Source organism: Mauremys reevesii, linkage group 2 (genome assembly GCF_016161935.1).
Source record: "Mauremys reevesii isolate NIE-2019 linkage group 2, ASM1616193v1, whole genome shotgun sequence".
Lineage (NCBI taxonomy): Eukaryota > Metazoa > Chordata > Testudines > Geoemydidae > Mauremys > Mauremys reevesii.
The window spans coordinates 198103562-198120648 of NC_052624.1; the positions used below are offsets into that span (position 1 = coordinate 198103562).

At 46.6% G+C, this 17087-nt stretch overlaps 1 protein-coding gene across 2 annotated transcripts in view; it reads left to right on the top strand.

Moving 5' to 3' along the window:
* The first annotated feature begins 72 nt into the window (after nt 1-72).
* The window catches only part of AFG3L2 (AFG3 like matrix AAA peptidase subunit 2), a 48490-nt gene continuing 31475 nt past the window's right edge, over nt 73-17087 (top strand). Inside the window, exons 1-5 of one of the 2 annotated variants that reach the window (XM_039521725.1) lie at nt 73-267; nt 10484-10583; nt 13829-13897; nt 15130-15245; nt 16155-16307. In XM_039521725.1, the coding sequence (XP_039377659.1) occupies nt 154-267; nt 10484-10583; nt 13829-13897; nt 15130-15245; nt 16155-16307 (552 nt within the window). In that variant the 5' untranslated portion in view covers nt 73-153. The remainder of the gene's footprint in view (nt 268-10483; nt 10584-13828; nt 13898-15129; nt 15246-16154; nt 16308-17087) is intronic. The other variant, XM_039521724.1, reaches the window with a different exon arrangement.

The following is a 17087-nucleotide window of genomic DNA, read 5'->3' on the forward strand; positions in this document are numbered from 1 at the left end:
AAAGCCCGCCCCGCTTTTAAATACGTCATTCCAGCGCCTGGAGTCTCCTGCGGCCACGTGACCCCTTCCCATCCCGACGTTACGTGATGCGCGCGCCGCGGCGGGGGCGGGGTCTGTGGCCGGAGAGCGGAGTCTCGCGGCGGCCGTTTGGCCATGGCGCACCGCTACCTGCTGCTGTCGCGGGGCTGCTGCCGGCGCCGGGGCCTGCCCAGGGTCCTGACGCTGCAGCAGCTGCTCTCGGGCCGGGGCCCCTCCGGGCCGGCGCAGGTGAGTGACACGGCGGTGCGGGAGGCGCCAGGGCGGCCGCTGTCAGTGTCCGCGGGGGACGATCGCTCCCGAGCCTGCGAGTGGGGCCGGAGTGACCCGCCCTGGCTCTCCCGGTGACCATCGTGCCCGGGCGCGCCCCCCGCGGCCAGCGCTTAGCCCGCGCCCCCGGCTCCGCAGGGGGCTGCTCTGAGGAGACCTAGGTCCCCCGGGGCCCGCCGCGTAGGCCCTAGCGCCCCCGGCCAGAAACGCGCGGGCGTCTGGCCCGGCCCCAGGCCCCGGCTGCACCCCCCGGCTCGCTTTGAAATCGCGCCCACAGGGTGCCCCGGCCCCTCGACGTGTCCCTGCCAAGCGGGAGCTGGAGGCCGGTCTCCAGGGCATCGGTGTTACAGGCCCAGCGAGGCGGGGGGAGGTCAAGGCCAGGAGGGCGCTGGGCGCTCCCCGGGCTGGCTAGTCGGGGCGTCAGGAGTCTGATGTAGCTTGCATAACCCCAGGTTTCACCTCACTTACTTTGGATTTTTATGTCTTAGTTTGTATCAGAGGGGTAGCCCTGTTAGTCTGGATCTGTAAAAAGCGACAAAGAGTCCTGTGGCACCTTATAGACTAGCTTTGACGAAGTGGGTATTCACCCATGAAAGCTTATGCTCCAATACAAAGGTGTCACAGCCCACTGTTACTGAAAAATTGCTGACTTTCTCATTTTTACCATGTAATTATAAAATAAATCAATTGGAATATAAATATTGTACTTACATTTTAGTGTATAGCATATAGAGTAGTATTAGCAAGTCCATGTCTATGACATTTTAGTTTGTACTGACTTCACCAGTGCTTCTTATGTAGCCTATTGTAAAACTAAGAAAATATCTAGATGAGTTGATGTATCCCCTGGAAGACCTCTGTGTACCCCCAGGGGTATGTGTACTCCTGGTTGAGAACCACTAGCCTATGTGATTTTTCGCAAGTCAAGACCTTAATGTGTCTGTACCTCAGTTTCCTATGTGACGGGAGAATAGTTCACATTGTTGCTGCAAAGGTAAATGAAATGCTTGGGATACTTCAGCATGAGGTCTCAAAGCCAGAGTATATACCTCCATCTCTAGACATAGTTTGTTTTAATTCTTAGTTTCTTTGTGCAGATTTTAGTGAGGCCTTAACTTTATCAGGACATCTTTCTTAATGGCTTCTTGTAGGCAATGCCACTGATCTTTAAGAAAGTTGAACACTTAGTATTATAAATGGGTCTATTCTTATTCAAAGTAGTATGTTTTCCTTTTAAGAATTCTTATATTAGAGAGGTAGAATATACATGATGATGAACATTAGAAGTGTAAATTATGCTCTCCACTGAAGATACTCTAGTTAAGATATTACAAGAAACTGAAGTAAACTGTGGAGATAACCATATGTAATGATCCGCTGTGCCTGCCTTTATGTAAGTTACTTTGGTCCGCTGTGCCTTCCTTTATGTAAGTTACTTTGGTCTGCTGTGCCTTCCTTTATGTAAGTTAGTTATACTGCATTTTCAAAGGATTAGTCTTTATTAGAAACCTTCTACTTTTTTTTCTTATGAAGTAGCTGATGGTTGTCAGATAATTAAAAGGATGTCAGCTGGGTCCAATTTACGTTGTTCAGTTTAAGACAGTGGCTTTCAACCTTTCCAGACTACTGTACCCCTTTCACGAGTCTGATTTGTCTTGCATACCCCCAAGTTTCACTTCACTTAAAAACTACTTAAAAAATCAGACCTAAAAATACAGAAGTTTCACAGCACACTATTACTGAAAAATTGCTTACCTTCTAATTTTTACCATATAATTATAAAAGAAATCAATTGGAATATAAATATTGTATTTCCATTTTAGTGTATGGCATACAGAGCAGTATAAACAAGTCGTATGAAATTTTAGTTTGTGCTGACTTTGCTGGTGCTTTTTATGTAGTGTGTCGTAAAACTAGACAAGTATCTAGATGAGTTGATGTATCCCCTGGAAGACCTCTGTGTACCCCCAGGGGTGCATGTACTACTGGTTGGGAACCACCAGTTTCGGACATTTTTAAAACAATGTTATTGAAACTTTTGCCATGCAGTAAATAACTAGTACTAGTGTGTTTTGTTTATTGATAACGTCTTGATTTTGGGGAAAGGTGAATTTTCTGTTGATGTAATTGAAAATATTGGGGATTTTCTGTGCTTCTTTTGTGTTCTTGGTAACTTTCTGTGGATTAGAGTTACGAGGATTTAGTGACTTGTCATCTTTTCTTTTTTGTAAAGTGAAAAGTTCTGATTTTTTTTTTAAATACCCAGCCATGCTGCTATTCTGTTTTGCAGCACAAGATTCTGAAGGACACTGAGCATAAGGCAGCATTTATTCAGTGCTATGGATCTTGTATTTGTCTGACACTGTTAAATAGTGAGTAGAGCTGCATCACACCCTTAATGTAACTCAGGTGTAAACCTGACCTGTATGCTCTCTTTGCCTCTCCATTGTGGACTATTTTATATTTGTGAGTTTTATCAACTTTGTTACAAAATGCTCATTAGGTATCATTCTCTTTCCCTAAGATGAAGGTTCCTTGCAGCAATGAAGAATATTTACTTGCCTGTTTTTATTTATTTCTAATTCCTTTGTCATTGCAACTGTTTTATCCCCAGGATTGATAGGCTGGGCAGGGTTCCCCTGTGTGGTTCATGAAATTGCCATCATGCTGTCTAAACATTTAGGCCAAGTGTGCTTCATTTACTCTTTCTTCTTTTCCCCCTTTAAAATGCCCTGAAAGTATCATATCATTTTAGGTCACTCTGGCATTCCCAGCTCCAGCTGACCTAAGAACAGCAGCATGCTGTGCAAAAACTGGATTTCTGTGACATTATAGTTATTAGCTTGAATGTGTAACATCTTGGCTGTAATATTCCTTGATAGAGTAGCCTTGGCTTTTAGATTAAGCAGATAAATTCACACAGGAATTCTAACAACTGTTGAAATTACGCAGGTGAGAGAGAAAGAAACTGTAGGCATTTTTTAAAATTAATTAACTTCGGCATAGGTCTGTAGTCAATGTAAACATGGGTTTAGTTAATCAAGACTTAGTCTAGGGATTCAATGTATTTAGCATAAAAGTAACTTACTTTCTTCTTTATAAAATGTATTTTGTAACTGTTCCTTTTGTGCATCTTACCTGAGGCACTATTAGAGACATTTTAGCCGCACAGTTTGTAATCTGCAGAGATAAATCCAACAGTGTACTAGCTCTTCTGTTCTGGTCTGTCCCCATGCTATAGCATATTCCTGATCAACCAAGTCATAATACAGTTTAGCCCTATTCATGCTGGTTATAACCTGGTTCATCCATAACCAGTCTTAAATTGTATGAACACGATTGTTTTCCCTGATTAGATGGAGCAAAAGCTGCTGAATATTCTTGCTTTTTGTTCAGTTGCTCTGAATTTGGATCATGACTAAAGTAAATATTCTCCCCAACAGACCTTTTATTAATTTTTGGTGTTGCAGGAAGACAGGTAATATAGAAGAGAAGGTGAGGCAAAATTCTCAGACATAGTTTTCTTCTGAGTTTCACTGCTGCTTCTTTTACCACTTGTCTCTGGGCTGGTCTACACGGGGGGTGGGGATCGATCTAAAATACGCAACTTCAGCTATGTGAATAGCGTAGCTGAAGTCGAAGTATCTTAGATCGAGTTACCTACCATCCTCACGGCGCGAGATCGATGTCCGCGACTCCCCCTGTCGACTCCACTACCGCCGTTCGCGTTGGTGGAGTTCCGGAGTCAACAGGAGCGCGTTCGGGGATCGATATATTGCGTCTAAATGAGACGCGATATATCGATCCCCGAGAACTCGATTGCTACCCGCCGATACGGCCGGTAGTGAAGACGTACCCTCTGAGATGCATGTAGATTATTGTCATTAAACCCTTCGTTAGCCATACGGATTTACTTCTTTTCCTAGAGCTCCTTGCAGGTGCACATTTGTACTTGTCCCTGCTGGTTGATGGCTCCTAAGACATAAGTTACTCAACAAAGTACCTGTTTTACCCTGGCATGCTTTATTTTCTCAGTGAAAGGTTTTCTTGGATATTTAGTACCAAGGTTTATTCTGAGGGCAGTATGTAGAGCCTTATAAAATCTGTGTTAACCAGAACATGGACGGAATCACGGAAGCAAAATAATAACATGGAATCCAGCGCTAAAATAAAATCCAACGCTATACAAAAGAATAAAGACGTATCCTCACTGCGGCCCCAGGGCTGGAGGAGATGGAATTCTTTTTTAAACGGAAAAAAACTAAATCAGAAAACAATAAATCTGAAAATTCATAATAATAAAACGGATTTCATAGGGCCCTAAGTATGACAACACAAAATAAAGATGGAAAGGAGGGCATCAGCAGACTGAGAATCCTTCACCTGCCTGTCTCTCTATCAGAAGTGAATAACAAGGAGATAGGAGCATTCACTCATTCACATGAATTCCCCTTAATTCCAAAACTTAGTTAAAAAAAGTCTTTAATTAAAACTCTTAACAAAAATCACAAGATTGGCAACAGCTTTCAAAAGACAATATTAAAAATGCAATTTATGGTGGCGTGATAGAATTCTGTGAAGCAGCGTATCAATTTCTTCCTTCCATTTTGATATTAGATTCACCTTTAGGATACAAAGTCTGTTTTACAGCCAGTATATTTTGAGAATAACATAATTGCTAAATGTTGATAACATTGCTGCACTTATGAAGGAAAACTTAGAGTGAAGATAATAGGACCTTGCATAGATATGCAAAGCCCATGTTCTGGTTCACAGTGATGTCAGATGCTAGACCTGATGCAGAGTTATTTCTGCTGAGTCACCCAATGTCAGGTTAATTCACGTCTAGCCGTTCCCTCTAGGAGCATGAAAGGGTTGAATGTCCCTTTGAGATAGAGGGAAGTAGTGGCAAGGCAATGTTCCCTCTAATTTTTTACATCCATGTGCGGAATGAATTTTATGTGTGCCAATCTGGAGGTGATGTGGTGGGGGGTGGGGCTAGGGCTGAGGCGTTCGGCATGTGGGATGGGGCTCAGAGCTGTGGCAGAGGGTTGAGGTGCAGTGGGTGAGGGCTCTGGCTGGGGATGTGGGCTCTGGGGTGGGACCAGGGACTAGTAGGTTTGATTTAAATCACAAGTCAGGAAGACTCGATTTAATCATGGTTTTCTGCATAAAAGTGCATTCTTGTTGGTTGTTATAACCTAATCTTACAACTCAGAGACTCAGAGATAGATGTAGGTTTCATTTTACATTTATTTTTTATAAGTTTTTTTTTTGATGCCCCCAAAAAAAAAAAATGCCAAAACCCCCCCCCCCCCCCCCCCCCCCCCCCCCCCCACCCCCCCCCCCCACATGCACCCAAATGCATGGAAGGGGCAAACCTAACCCTACCAAAAAACAAAGGGGGAAGGGAGATTTTATTTTACCGTATATTTTATTTTTACTTAAAACTACTTTCCTAAAAAAAAAAATTGAGGTTTATCTTATAAAGGTAGTAAGCCCCCCCCCCCCCCCCCCCCCCCCCCCCCCCCCCCCCCCCCCCCCCTCTCCCTCCTCTCTCTCCCTGCCCCCCCCTCGCTGCCTGCCTGCTGCTGCTGGGCACGCTCTGGCGCATCCGGCTGGGGGCGCTGGAGCCGCAGGAGGGCCGAGAGGGAGGATGTGGAGGATGCGGGGCGCGGCGGCCCGCGGGCCGGGCCACGGGCGGGAGGAGGGCGGGAGCCGGCATCTGGGCTGGTGGGGCCGGGGGGGGGCTGAGGGGGCCAGCAGGGGCGGGGGGCTGGGTGGCGGGGGGGCGGCGCCCGGGAGCGGACCGGGCGGACGGGACGGGTGGACGGGGACCCGGGACCGGGCGGCCAGGGAAGCGGGGACGGGGACCCAGAGCCGGGCGGCCAGGGAAGCGGGGCCGGAGAAGCGGGGCCGGGGAGCCGGGCGGCCGGGGACGCGGGGAGCCGGGCGGCCGGGGACGCGGGGCAGGAGTTGCGCAGCTGGGGAGCGGGTGGCTGGGGACGCGGGGAGCCGGACGGGCGGCAGGAGTCGGGCAGCCGGGGAGGGACGTGGCAGGAGCCGGGCAGGGCCGCCGCCGGAGACCAGCTGGGGTGCATGGCCCTCCTCGTCCCCTCTACCCCTACCTCCGCGTCCTCTTCCTGGGCCTGAGCGGCAAAGTCAGGGGGGGGACAGCTGCAGCGCGGCTGGAGGGCAAAGAAAACAAAACAAAAAAACTTGTGGCATGGTCGGAACGTCAAAGCAGGAGGGAAAAAAACCAATCAAACAAAAAAACCTGCGGCGCAGCCGGAGCAGCGGGGGGGAGGGACCTGCAGCGTCGCCGGAGGGGCTAAGCAGGGAAAGAAAACAAAACAAAACAAAAAAAAACCTGGGGCATGGCCAGAGTGGCAAAGCAGGCGGGGGGAAAAAAAACAAAACAAAAAACCTGAATTTGGGGTTAGAAAAGTGGGGGGCGTCTTATACACGGAAAAATACAGTAGTAAAGAGGGTTCAGGCAGAGGAGTGGGTGTGGAGGTGCTTGGGGGCTCTACACTGGCAGAGAAGCAGGGTGTGATGTACTCGTGGAAGAGGAGATGGGGTATCAGGAGGGTTGCAGGAAGAGAGGGCTGGGGGAGGGTACAAGGGGAGAGGTGCGGGTGAAGGGAGAGAACAAGAGGAAGGGGTTCGGCGAAGGAGCAATGGTGGTAGCAGGACCCCTCCCGGCTCCCGCTTCCCTCCCTCCCCAGCTCCTCACACACTCCGGGAGCTCCTCTCACTGCCCGGGCTCAGCTACAGGGGACGATGCTCTGGCTCTCCAGCGGCTGGGCTCTGGCCAGGGCCGGCTCCCGGTTTTTACCGCCCCAAGCAGCCCCGGAGTTCTCTGTCCCCGGCAGGCATGGGGTCATGGCTTCTCCTCCCCTGCTGGGCACTAGGCAGGTGCACATAAATGCCCCAGTGGGTGCCATGGTGCCCACGTTGTCTAGGTCCCTCTGTATCCTGACCCTACCCTCCAGCGTATCTACCACTCCTCCCAGTTCAGTGTCATCTGCAAACTTGCTGAGAGTGCAGTCCACACCATCCTCCAGATCATTAATGAAGATATTGAACAAAACTAGCCCCAGGACCGACCCTTGGGGCACTCTGCTTGAAACTGGCTGCCAACTAGGCATGGAGCTATTGATCACTACCCATTGAGCCTGATGATCTAGCCAGCTTTCTGTCCACCTTGTAGCCAATTCATCCAGCCCATACTACTTTAACTTGCCGGCAAGAATACTGTGGGAGACCATATCAAAAGCTTTGCTAAAGTCAAGGAATAACACATCCACTACTTTCCCCTCATCTACAGACCCAGTTGCCTTATCATGTAAGGCAATTAGGTGAGTCAGGCATGACTTGCCATTGGTGAATCCATGCTGACTGTTCCTGATCACTTTCCCCTCCTCTAAGTGCTTCAGAATTAATTCTTTGAGGACCTGCTCCATGATTTTTCCAAGGACTGAGGCGAGGCAGCTGGCTTGTAGTTCCCTGCATCCTCCTCCTCCCTTTTTTTTTTAAAGATTGGCACTATGTTAGCCTTTTTCCAGTCATCTGGGACCTTCCACGATCGCCATGAGTTTTCAAAGATAATGGCCAATGGCTCTGCAATCACATCTGCCAACTCCTTTAGCACCCTCGGATGCAGTGTATCCGGCCCCATGGCTTTGTGCTCATCCTGCTTTTCTAAATAGTCCCGAACCACTTCTTTCTGCACAAAGGGCTGGTCACCACACTTAGAATCATAGACTATCAGAGTTGGAAGGGACCTCAGGAGGTCATCTAGTCTAACCACCTGCTCAAAGCAGGATCACTCCCCAGACAGATTTTTGCCCCAGGTCCCTAAATGGCCCCCTCAAGGATTGAACTCACAACTCTGGGTTTAGCAGGCCAGTGCTCAAACCACTGAGCTATCCCTCCCCCTCATGATGTTGTTTCATTCGGGCAACCAGGCCTTGCATTTCTTTGTTGCGCTGTCTTACCCACAGGTAGAGGAACTTCATTCAAATATTCCCAAACTGAGTCTCTTTTACAGCCTGCTGCTATTATAAGTTTTCCCTTCTAGTGAGGGAATGGTATGGTAGATTTTAATGAAGGCTACATTCGGAAAGGCCTCAAGACTTCTGGAATATGCTGCTCAAACAATTTCACTTTTGTTTCTGTTGCCTGTCCCTCCCTTCTCACATTAATCTCCAGAATTCTTCTCCTTGTCCAGATCTGTTCTGCTCCCAGCAATCTTCTATTCATTGAACTATTCGAAACTGCACTTTTAGAGAGAGGTAAGGGATTGACTCTGTGTACACAAATTTGCAGAGGTACAATAGGGTTGAGGTCTGTTATTTCTCACCTCTGTGTGTGTGTGTGTATTTATTTAAAAACATGCCTGTTAATAGCAAAAATGTTATCTCTGTAGACACAAATCCACAGTTTGAGAACTGCAAAACAAAGCATCTATGATGATATCTTCTATCTAGACTGAGCACTGAGTCCCATTGAATAGATAGAAAGATCAACCTAAATAATCTATACAGAAACTCCTGGAACCCCATAAGATTGGGTCCCTAATCCATGAACTATTGGAACTCATTTACAAAATTTTTCTTGAACATCATTACATAAATATATTGTCTCATACTATAGAATTAGAATTTATAATCCCTATTTCATGATGAGATATCTTTGAGTTATAATGTATCTTAATTAAAACTGTCTTTAGATAGGGTTTTTCCCTCAAAAAGCATTTGATCACAAATCCAATTTTTAAAAAAAATCATTTTTACCCATCCTGATCAGGGATGAGGGGTTTGGGGTGTGGGTAGGAGGGCTCTGTCTGGGGGTGTGGGCTCTGGGGTGGGGCCAGGGATGAGGGGTTTGGAATGCAGTCTGCCCCAGGGCTGCGGTGGGAGAGAGGACACCCCCCCAGCCCTCTCGCTGCAGCAGCTCCGAGGCTGGGGTTGGGGGAGAGGCACCTCTCCCTGCCATGGGAGCCCTGCCCACTCCCTACCTCAATTTGCCCGCCCACCCCCTACCTCTCTCCTCTCCAAGCCCCTGTGGCTGCACCCCTATGTGGCCCTTGATAGCCTGCTGTGCGGCCATGTAGCTTAGAGGGAATTTAGGGCATAATTGTCTCCTCGGGGAAGCCTTTGAGCAGCCATTCTTAGGAGGAAAGCTTAGCTTAAATAACTAAAAACCATAAAATTTAAGTAAACTCCAGGAAGTAGGTAAATTTGGATCATATTCAGAATTTATAGTCTCTCTTTGGAAGAAAAAGGGAACTCCACCTTACCGTAAGATTATGCTACACTAAGTTTTAAGGACCATTATTCAAGTAACATTGTTTTAACTTGTCATTTAACTTAATTTATTTTATCTTAACAGTTAAAACTGTTTAAAATTTATCCTTTCCACCAAACTCTAAAATCTAGAACCCTGCAAACCAGGAAGGTACTTCAATTAGCATAATATGAACTTGTTGTGAGTCTGCTGTAAATAGATCCTAATGTATATAAAAGCTTTAGATCTACTTTAAGATTCTCTTTCTCTCAGATGGGCTTTTCAGCTCTGTGTAAGCACTGTCTAATATTCCCCTCTGTCTTGGACCTCTGAGCAGATCCTTCCTATACAGAAAGAATCTGGATTTTTTTTTTCATAGAAACTCATGCCATACCTGTGAGGATCTCACTTGACCAACCAGGCTCAGTGCCACACTTCAAGTACCTATTAGCTGATGTGAAAAATACATTTAGTAATATACTCTAAATTATCCTATGTCTGAGATTGTACAGGAAAATAAATGTAAAGCTAAATATCTGCACTGTGTACCATATGTAATTATTTATAAGAAATGTTTTGTGCATTTCATCTTGTTGCCCAATCTGCACTATTGCTGACAAAATCTTAGATTTGTACAACAAAGGTAACAAAGACTTGCCTATTCCATATGATGATTAATTTCCACCTTTCTCCTCCTAATTTTTTTTCTTTCTCTGCTCATATCCACTGTAATTCTTGCTATATTAGGGTGGAAAAAAGAATCTTCTGACATACTGTGTAATATCTGATGACTGGTGTCATCTAAAGATCTTTCAAGAGATTGATTGATTTAAGACATCTGTAACACTTTCTTGTTACCTAATAGTGTTTGCACTTCATCTTTCAGCTCCATGAACATGTTACCACTAGAGTGACTACTAACAAAAGTACTGTCTTGGCAAGCGTAATTGCTGCTTACAGAAGAGTCTTCTCCCAACCTCCTAAAGGTAATTATAACTTAGCAGTGGTGAGTGAAATAATGAGGACCACTCTCATGTTTCATTTGGCCCTATTGTTCTGAGAGACAACAGGTTCCAGCATTAAATGGCCACAGATAGCAAGATGGAGCAATACTGGGGTCAGCAGACTGCACCTCCTGTTAAAGATGAGTAACTGCAGTTTGCTCCATCTTACAGAATTTAAACTGATCTTCAGGTTCAAATGGTGGTTTAATTTTTGGGGTCTCCCCTCTCCCCTCTCCCCCCTCCCTCCTCCCCAGCTCTCACCTCCCAAAGCTGATATAAAATGAAGCTACAATGATTAAAATCACAAAAAAAACAAAAAAAAAGAAAAACACCTTGCCTATTATAACCTAATATACGGTAATTTTGTTGCACCTGAATTTACAAAGTGGGAATTGTGTGTTTTGTTTTTGTTCTGTGTGTAATGTGTGGGTCTGTGGTGTGGTGAGTGTGCTGCAGGACAAGCAAACAGTGCCCTCAAAGTGTGCAGAAAGAGGGCTCAGTGAGAAAGGAGTCAAGAAGAGGAGTGAAGGGGAGCTGGCTGGAGAAAGAGGAGGAGGCTGGGGGGGTGAAGAGGCCCCCCCCCCAAGATGGACCTGACTGACCCCCTCTCTGTTTGGGTCCTGTTTTCTGTTGTTTGCTCTCTGTTCCCTGTCTGTCTTACTCTGTCTGTCTGTCTCTGTCTTTCTCTACTTCTGGCTGACTCTCATCTGGTCTGCTGAGGGAGGGGTGGAGCCCTGCACTGGGGCCTGCTGGGTGCCTGAGTGCTACAGTGTCAGCAGTGTGCTGTGATGCTGAATGCAGAAAGTGCCAAGAAAGGAAGCTTAGGAGAAGGCCCAAGTCTGCCCTGGAGACAGGAGGCAGAGAGAGGAGGCCCCAGAGTCCTTGTTGTTTGTATATGGATTTGTTCCCAAGCATCCCCTTCCCCCCTTCCCCCTTGCACAGGCTGGAAGAAGTCTGCACAGGCACTGCTCTCTCTCCTCTTTTCCTTCTTCTCTCCTCCTCTTCTTCTCTCTCTTCCCTCTCTTTTGTTCCTGCACACTTCAGGTGGCAGCCCAGGCAGTGGCCCAGGCACAGGACAGGCCAGTGACAGGAGCATCACTGGCCCTCCTTGCAGACAGCAATCACCTCCCCCTAACACCCCATCCACACCCAACCAATGCATTCCTTAAGAGAAAGGAAACAGACAGAAGACAGAGAACACAAACACACACCACACAGATTATATACAGAGACCATACTATAAAGGGTGTAATTAATAAAAATAAAAATAATAAAATAACTGACCAATACAATGATTACATGTTTTGAATGTTGTGTTGGTTCTGGGGGGTGGGGCTGGGGGGGGGGGGGGGGGAGGGGGGGTTGGTGGGTGGGTGCAGGGGTGTGGGTGGGGGGGGGGTGCAGGGGGGGCAGTGAGGGGGGAGGAGTGCTGAGGGGCTGGGGTGGGCACAGCCAGAGAGAGGGCCTCCCCCCACCCACCACCCCAGCAGCAGCCAGGCAGGGAGGCTCCCTCCCCTCCCCCCCCCCCCTGCCCCCACCCCCACACACAGCACACACACACTCTGCACCTCATCCTCCCCCCCCCCTCCCCTCCACTCCTCCTCACACACCCCCCCTGTGATGGGTACTGGGGGGGGGGGGGGCATCACAGGTGGCCCATGCTGCTGCCCTCCCCTCACCTGGGGGATGGGATGCCCTTGCCCAGCATGGGGGGGGGGGGGGGGGGTGGGGGTGGGGGGTGTTGGGGGGGGCAGCAGGGGGGGTGTCAAAAAATTCCCCCCCCCCCCCTCAGCCCCAGCCAGTCTCCCCATCCCCCCCCCCCCCCCCTGTGGTGTGGGGGAGGGGGAGGGAGGGGCACTGCCTTCACATATGCCTCCTGCCCCAGCTGACAGCCCTGCCAGCCTGCAGCCCTCACATGGGTGGGGGTGGGGGGGGGGTGGGGGGCCTGCCCTTCCCCCCTTCTGGGCAGTGGGGGAGTGGGGGGGGGGGGGATCATATCTCAGGGTCAAACACTCAGACAGCCCAGGGTTCAGGAGGGAGTCTCCTGTGTCTCCAGTCTGGCTCTTGCCCCTCTTGCATCTCTCAGGGGGGGGGGGAGCAACATGGCACAGTCCCCAGTCCCTCCCCCCCCCCGCTCCAGCAACCAGCAAGCAGCAGCAGGCAGCAGGCAGCAGGCAAGCAAAGCAAGAGAGAGAGAGATGCATGCCGTCCAGGGTGGGGGGGGGGGGGGAGAGAGCAGCACGGCGCCACCCCTCCTCCTCGCCCCTCCTCGGAGCAGCAGCAGCTGCTGCTGAGCTGCTGACACACACAGACGTGCGCTTGGCTGCTCTCTGGGGGGGGCGGGGGGGGCGGGAGGGGGGGGGAAGGGGCTGGCCTGTGGCGTGCGCTCCAAGCAGGAGAAAAAAAAAAATGAGGTGGGCAGAGCCCCTGCTTGGGATTTATTCCTGGGGCTAAAGCCCCAGAGCCCCATGTAAGTCAGCGCCTATGTTCAGGTTCCTGACAAGTTGCCAGTGCATCGCTCAGTTAAGCAAAATTTGCGTATCCCTGATTTATAACTTTGTGTATGGAGTAGAAAGCTCTGCTGAGCTGTTAATAAAATAGTGCTATAAATGCTTATTTTTCTACCTGCACGAGTTGGGATCTTTATACACAAAGATCTATCAGATACATGGTGTATATATAATCTATTTTAGACATTGATAGTGCAATTATTTAAATATGACGTGTGTGGTGCTTGATAGATAGGAAGAGGGACATGTTCATGCTGTTGGTGAATCTTTGGCTAGCTTTTTCACTAGAAGCTTCAATCCTCCCCAACCCCCATTTGGAGGGTTAGTATTGAAAAAAGGGTTGGTAGTTAAAAGGCAAGATTCTTGACTGGCACTTTTTCTAGGTCTCTTTTTTTTTCCAGTATCTTATTAAACACCCTTTCTTTCCTTTACTTGTAGGGTAATTAGACTTTGCCTCAATGTTAATTTAATAAGAGCATAAAAACGACTTATTTTTCTTTTACAAGTAAATATCTTCAGTCTAAATATTTTCTGCTGAACATTATAATGAATTCTTGTGGAAAGAGCCACCACTGAGATGACGCTAATGACTTATATGATGCAGGGTGATAAGTGCATAATATTTATGCTCATTATATTTGAGTACCCCCATTAATCTTCATAAAAGTACTAATGGCTAGAAGTATATCAGGCACTTTTATTGTGTTCTCTTAATAGGATTTGAAAAGTATTTTCCTAATGGAAAGAAAACTAATGAATCCAAAGGATCAGCTGGAGAAACAAAAGGTACTAATAGGCTGTTCCCAATTCAGGCTTTGCTTTAGGATACTTATTAATGCTGTTACTGTGTCACTGATATATTCATATTAGATGTTTGCAGAAACCGTGCTCCATGTTGGCTCTGAAACTGCAGACTACATTAAAACCTTTTCAGTTTCATATGGCATATAGGCTTTGAAGTCACTTTTTGCTTCCTCTTATGCCCCTCCCAGCCTGGTATTCTAGGATACATGTTCAGTGCTCTTTTAATGGACATAATCATGTGATGTATATATGTAGATCTGTGAACCTTTCCCAGAGCAAGTTAAAACATCTGTTCCTTGTGCAGGAGGCAACCACAGAATCACTGTTCAGAGGGTGGGGCCCCAGGCACTAGTTGTGTATAGGCTATTGCTTGAAAGAGAGGCTGGCAGTGTCAGTCCCATAGAGTCCTTTGCTCAGGTGTATGTGTAGGCCAGGAGATGGGGAAATCATTGGCCATAGCGACCCTTTGGTTGTCATAGTGATGTATTAAGGGTCTGATTACAGGAAAATAGGCAGTAATCAGAGCCTGTTGTGAGGAAGGTAACGAGCAGTCACAAAGGCACAGTGCAGAGATCATGAACTCCTATCCCCATATTTTTTTCCATTGTCTTACAACTAGGATGTCAAACCAGACTCCAGATTCTATTTTAAACACTTCCTGAACATTGAAAGAAGTAAACAGTGATCTATTAGGCCTAGATATCCAGGTTTTAGTCATATGATGCTTAATGCTGGTAATGGGTACCAGATTGACAGCCCAGGAAAAGTTCTCAATTTTTTTGCAAAATGGGGACAGAGATGGTATGATCTTCCCCACATTGCCCAACCAATACACCTCCATGTTCTGGAGGGACCAAATCTAGGGAATTGCGTATTAAAGTCTTAGAACCTCTCAAGAGTTATGGAATACAAATAGCGGGGCTCTGCTTTGATCATGGTCATGTGATGTGGCCATCTGTTGATTAAGAAGTGGATTACGTGACTCTTGTTTGGGGGGTGGGGGGAACAAAAAGAGAAAAATGTGATTCTTCAATAGATGATATTTTGTAATTGATTTCTGAGATGCTTTGCGTTTGTAAACTATTGTGCATTTCAGGTTAGTTTTGTTCTTGAGAGAAGCTTTTTTTATTTATATTCTAAACAGAAAATCCCTGTGTTAGTCTGAGATTTCTGTAGGACTTGAAAATGTTGTTAATGTGTCTTTTTTTTGGTAGAAGCAAAGCAGACTAATGCCCAGCGACCTCCTGGGAGCAACAGTGGAGGAGGAGGAGGAGGTGGAAAAAGAGGTGGCAAGAAAGAAGACACTGGATGGTGGGCCAGATTACAGAAGGTCTTCACTCTAAAATACATTGTTTTGTAGTATTGGCTTACCTTGTGTAAACACTATGTGGTGAACCAATGAAAGAATATGATTTTGACTCTTCGGAAGAAGTGCTTAGTGTATTTATAATGAAGCTTTGAGGGTATATCATTGGCTTTAAAAACTTCTTATTGTCAGGGGAGCCGGTGTGTTTTTTTTTTTGTTTTTTTTTTTAAGGCACTACATGGATCCAATAGACCAAACTGATGATAGTTTTCATAAAGTTTGGTACATTTAATGAATGTAGGCAACACGAGTCATTTTGGCCATAGAAATACAGTTGCCATGAATACAGCTTTTCTGGGATTTTTTGACACCATTAAATGTAACACCAAGGATTGCAATAATTAAGGGTAGAAACAATATTTTTCTTTTCAGTTTCTTTATTCTAACAGCACTTTTTGTATAATCACAGTTTCTTTCTCCTGTATAGGTCAATCAGTTTCCCCTTTTGTTTGTGTGGGTCTTGTACACAGCAGTGATGGAAGGAGAAAGGTTTAAAAAAAAAAACGGGTGGGGTGCGGGGAGTGATTGTAAAACCACAAAAGTTGTCAGGAGGACTTGGGACAGGAGTAAATATCTGAAAACTCTTTAATTGGTTAGCTTTCAAATTTACTGTGTCCTCTTACTGTTTATAAATTACTTTTTAAGATCCTCTGATAAAAGGCATTGCTGGGGAAATGACATAGCCTTGTCTTTTGAATATAAAAAGTACAATATTTTGACAAACTTAATTCAGTTTAGCTTGATGCACTCCTTGTTTAATCCTGGGAACAAACAGAAAATGCACATGTGATATCTGTTCTTTAATCTTGCACTCCCTGCTCTAGAGAGACAAAAAAAAATTCTTTTTGTTTTTTTCTTCTTTCTGTGTCCTAGGGTGACTTTCCATGGGATGACAAAGAGTTCCGGTTTTACTTCATGAGCAGTTCCATTTTCTGGGCTAGTGTTACATATTACTTTTTCTTCAGGAACTCTGGCAGAGAAATCACTTGGAAAGATTTTGTGAATAATTATCTTTCTAAAGGAATGGTGAGTAGTAGGTATGGGGAATCATAAAATGAGAGATGGCTAGATTGGGCAACAGCATTAGCCTGACTGCTGCACAAAAATACTTTGAAACATACTAACAAAGGTAACTAATAAATAGGCTTGGCAGAATTTGACTCTTATTTTGTAAGTTTGACAATTGGTATCTTTCTATTTTTAAGATTTTAACACTTGCAGTTACAAGACGACTAGGGTTGGAGTTAGGACAGTGCTGACAGTGGTGCTGCAGGAGGCTCCCTGCATGACTGAGACACCCACATAAAGTATGGGGGAGGCTGAAATCCTGGCCTGATGAGCAGAGACCCCTGGGCAGGACTTCAAGGAGGAGGATATGACCCCAGCTGTAGGGAAGGCCACTCTGCTGCTGAACAGTTCTTGCCGAGGGACAGCTCCCACACTCCTGTCTGGTGGCTGAGGCCATGTCTAAACTACTGGCTAAATCAGCAGTGCAATGCAGCCGTGTCAATTTAGCGGGTCTGGTGAAGACTCACTAGATGGGAGAGGATTCTCCCATCAATCTGTGTACTCCACCTCCCTGAGAAGCATAAGGGAAGTCAGTGGGAGAGCGTTTCCCATCAACACAGCGCAGTGTAGACAATGCGGTAACTGGATCTAGCTGTGTCGACTTAACCATGAAGTACCATAACGTTTAGATCAATTTACCATGGTGGCGGTGGCGCAACAATTTTCCATGTTCCACGGTAGTGTAGACCAGCCCTGAGTGAACAGAGACAACTGTTCGCTGAAGGTATAAAATGCAGG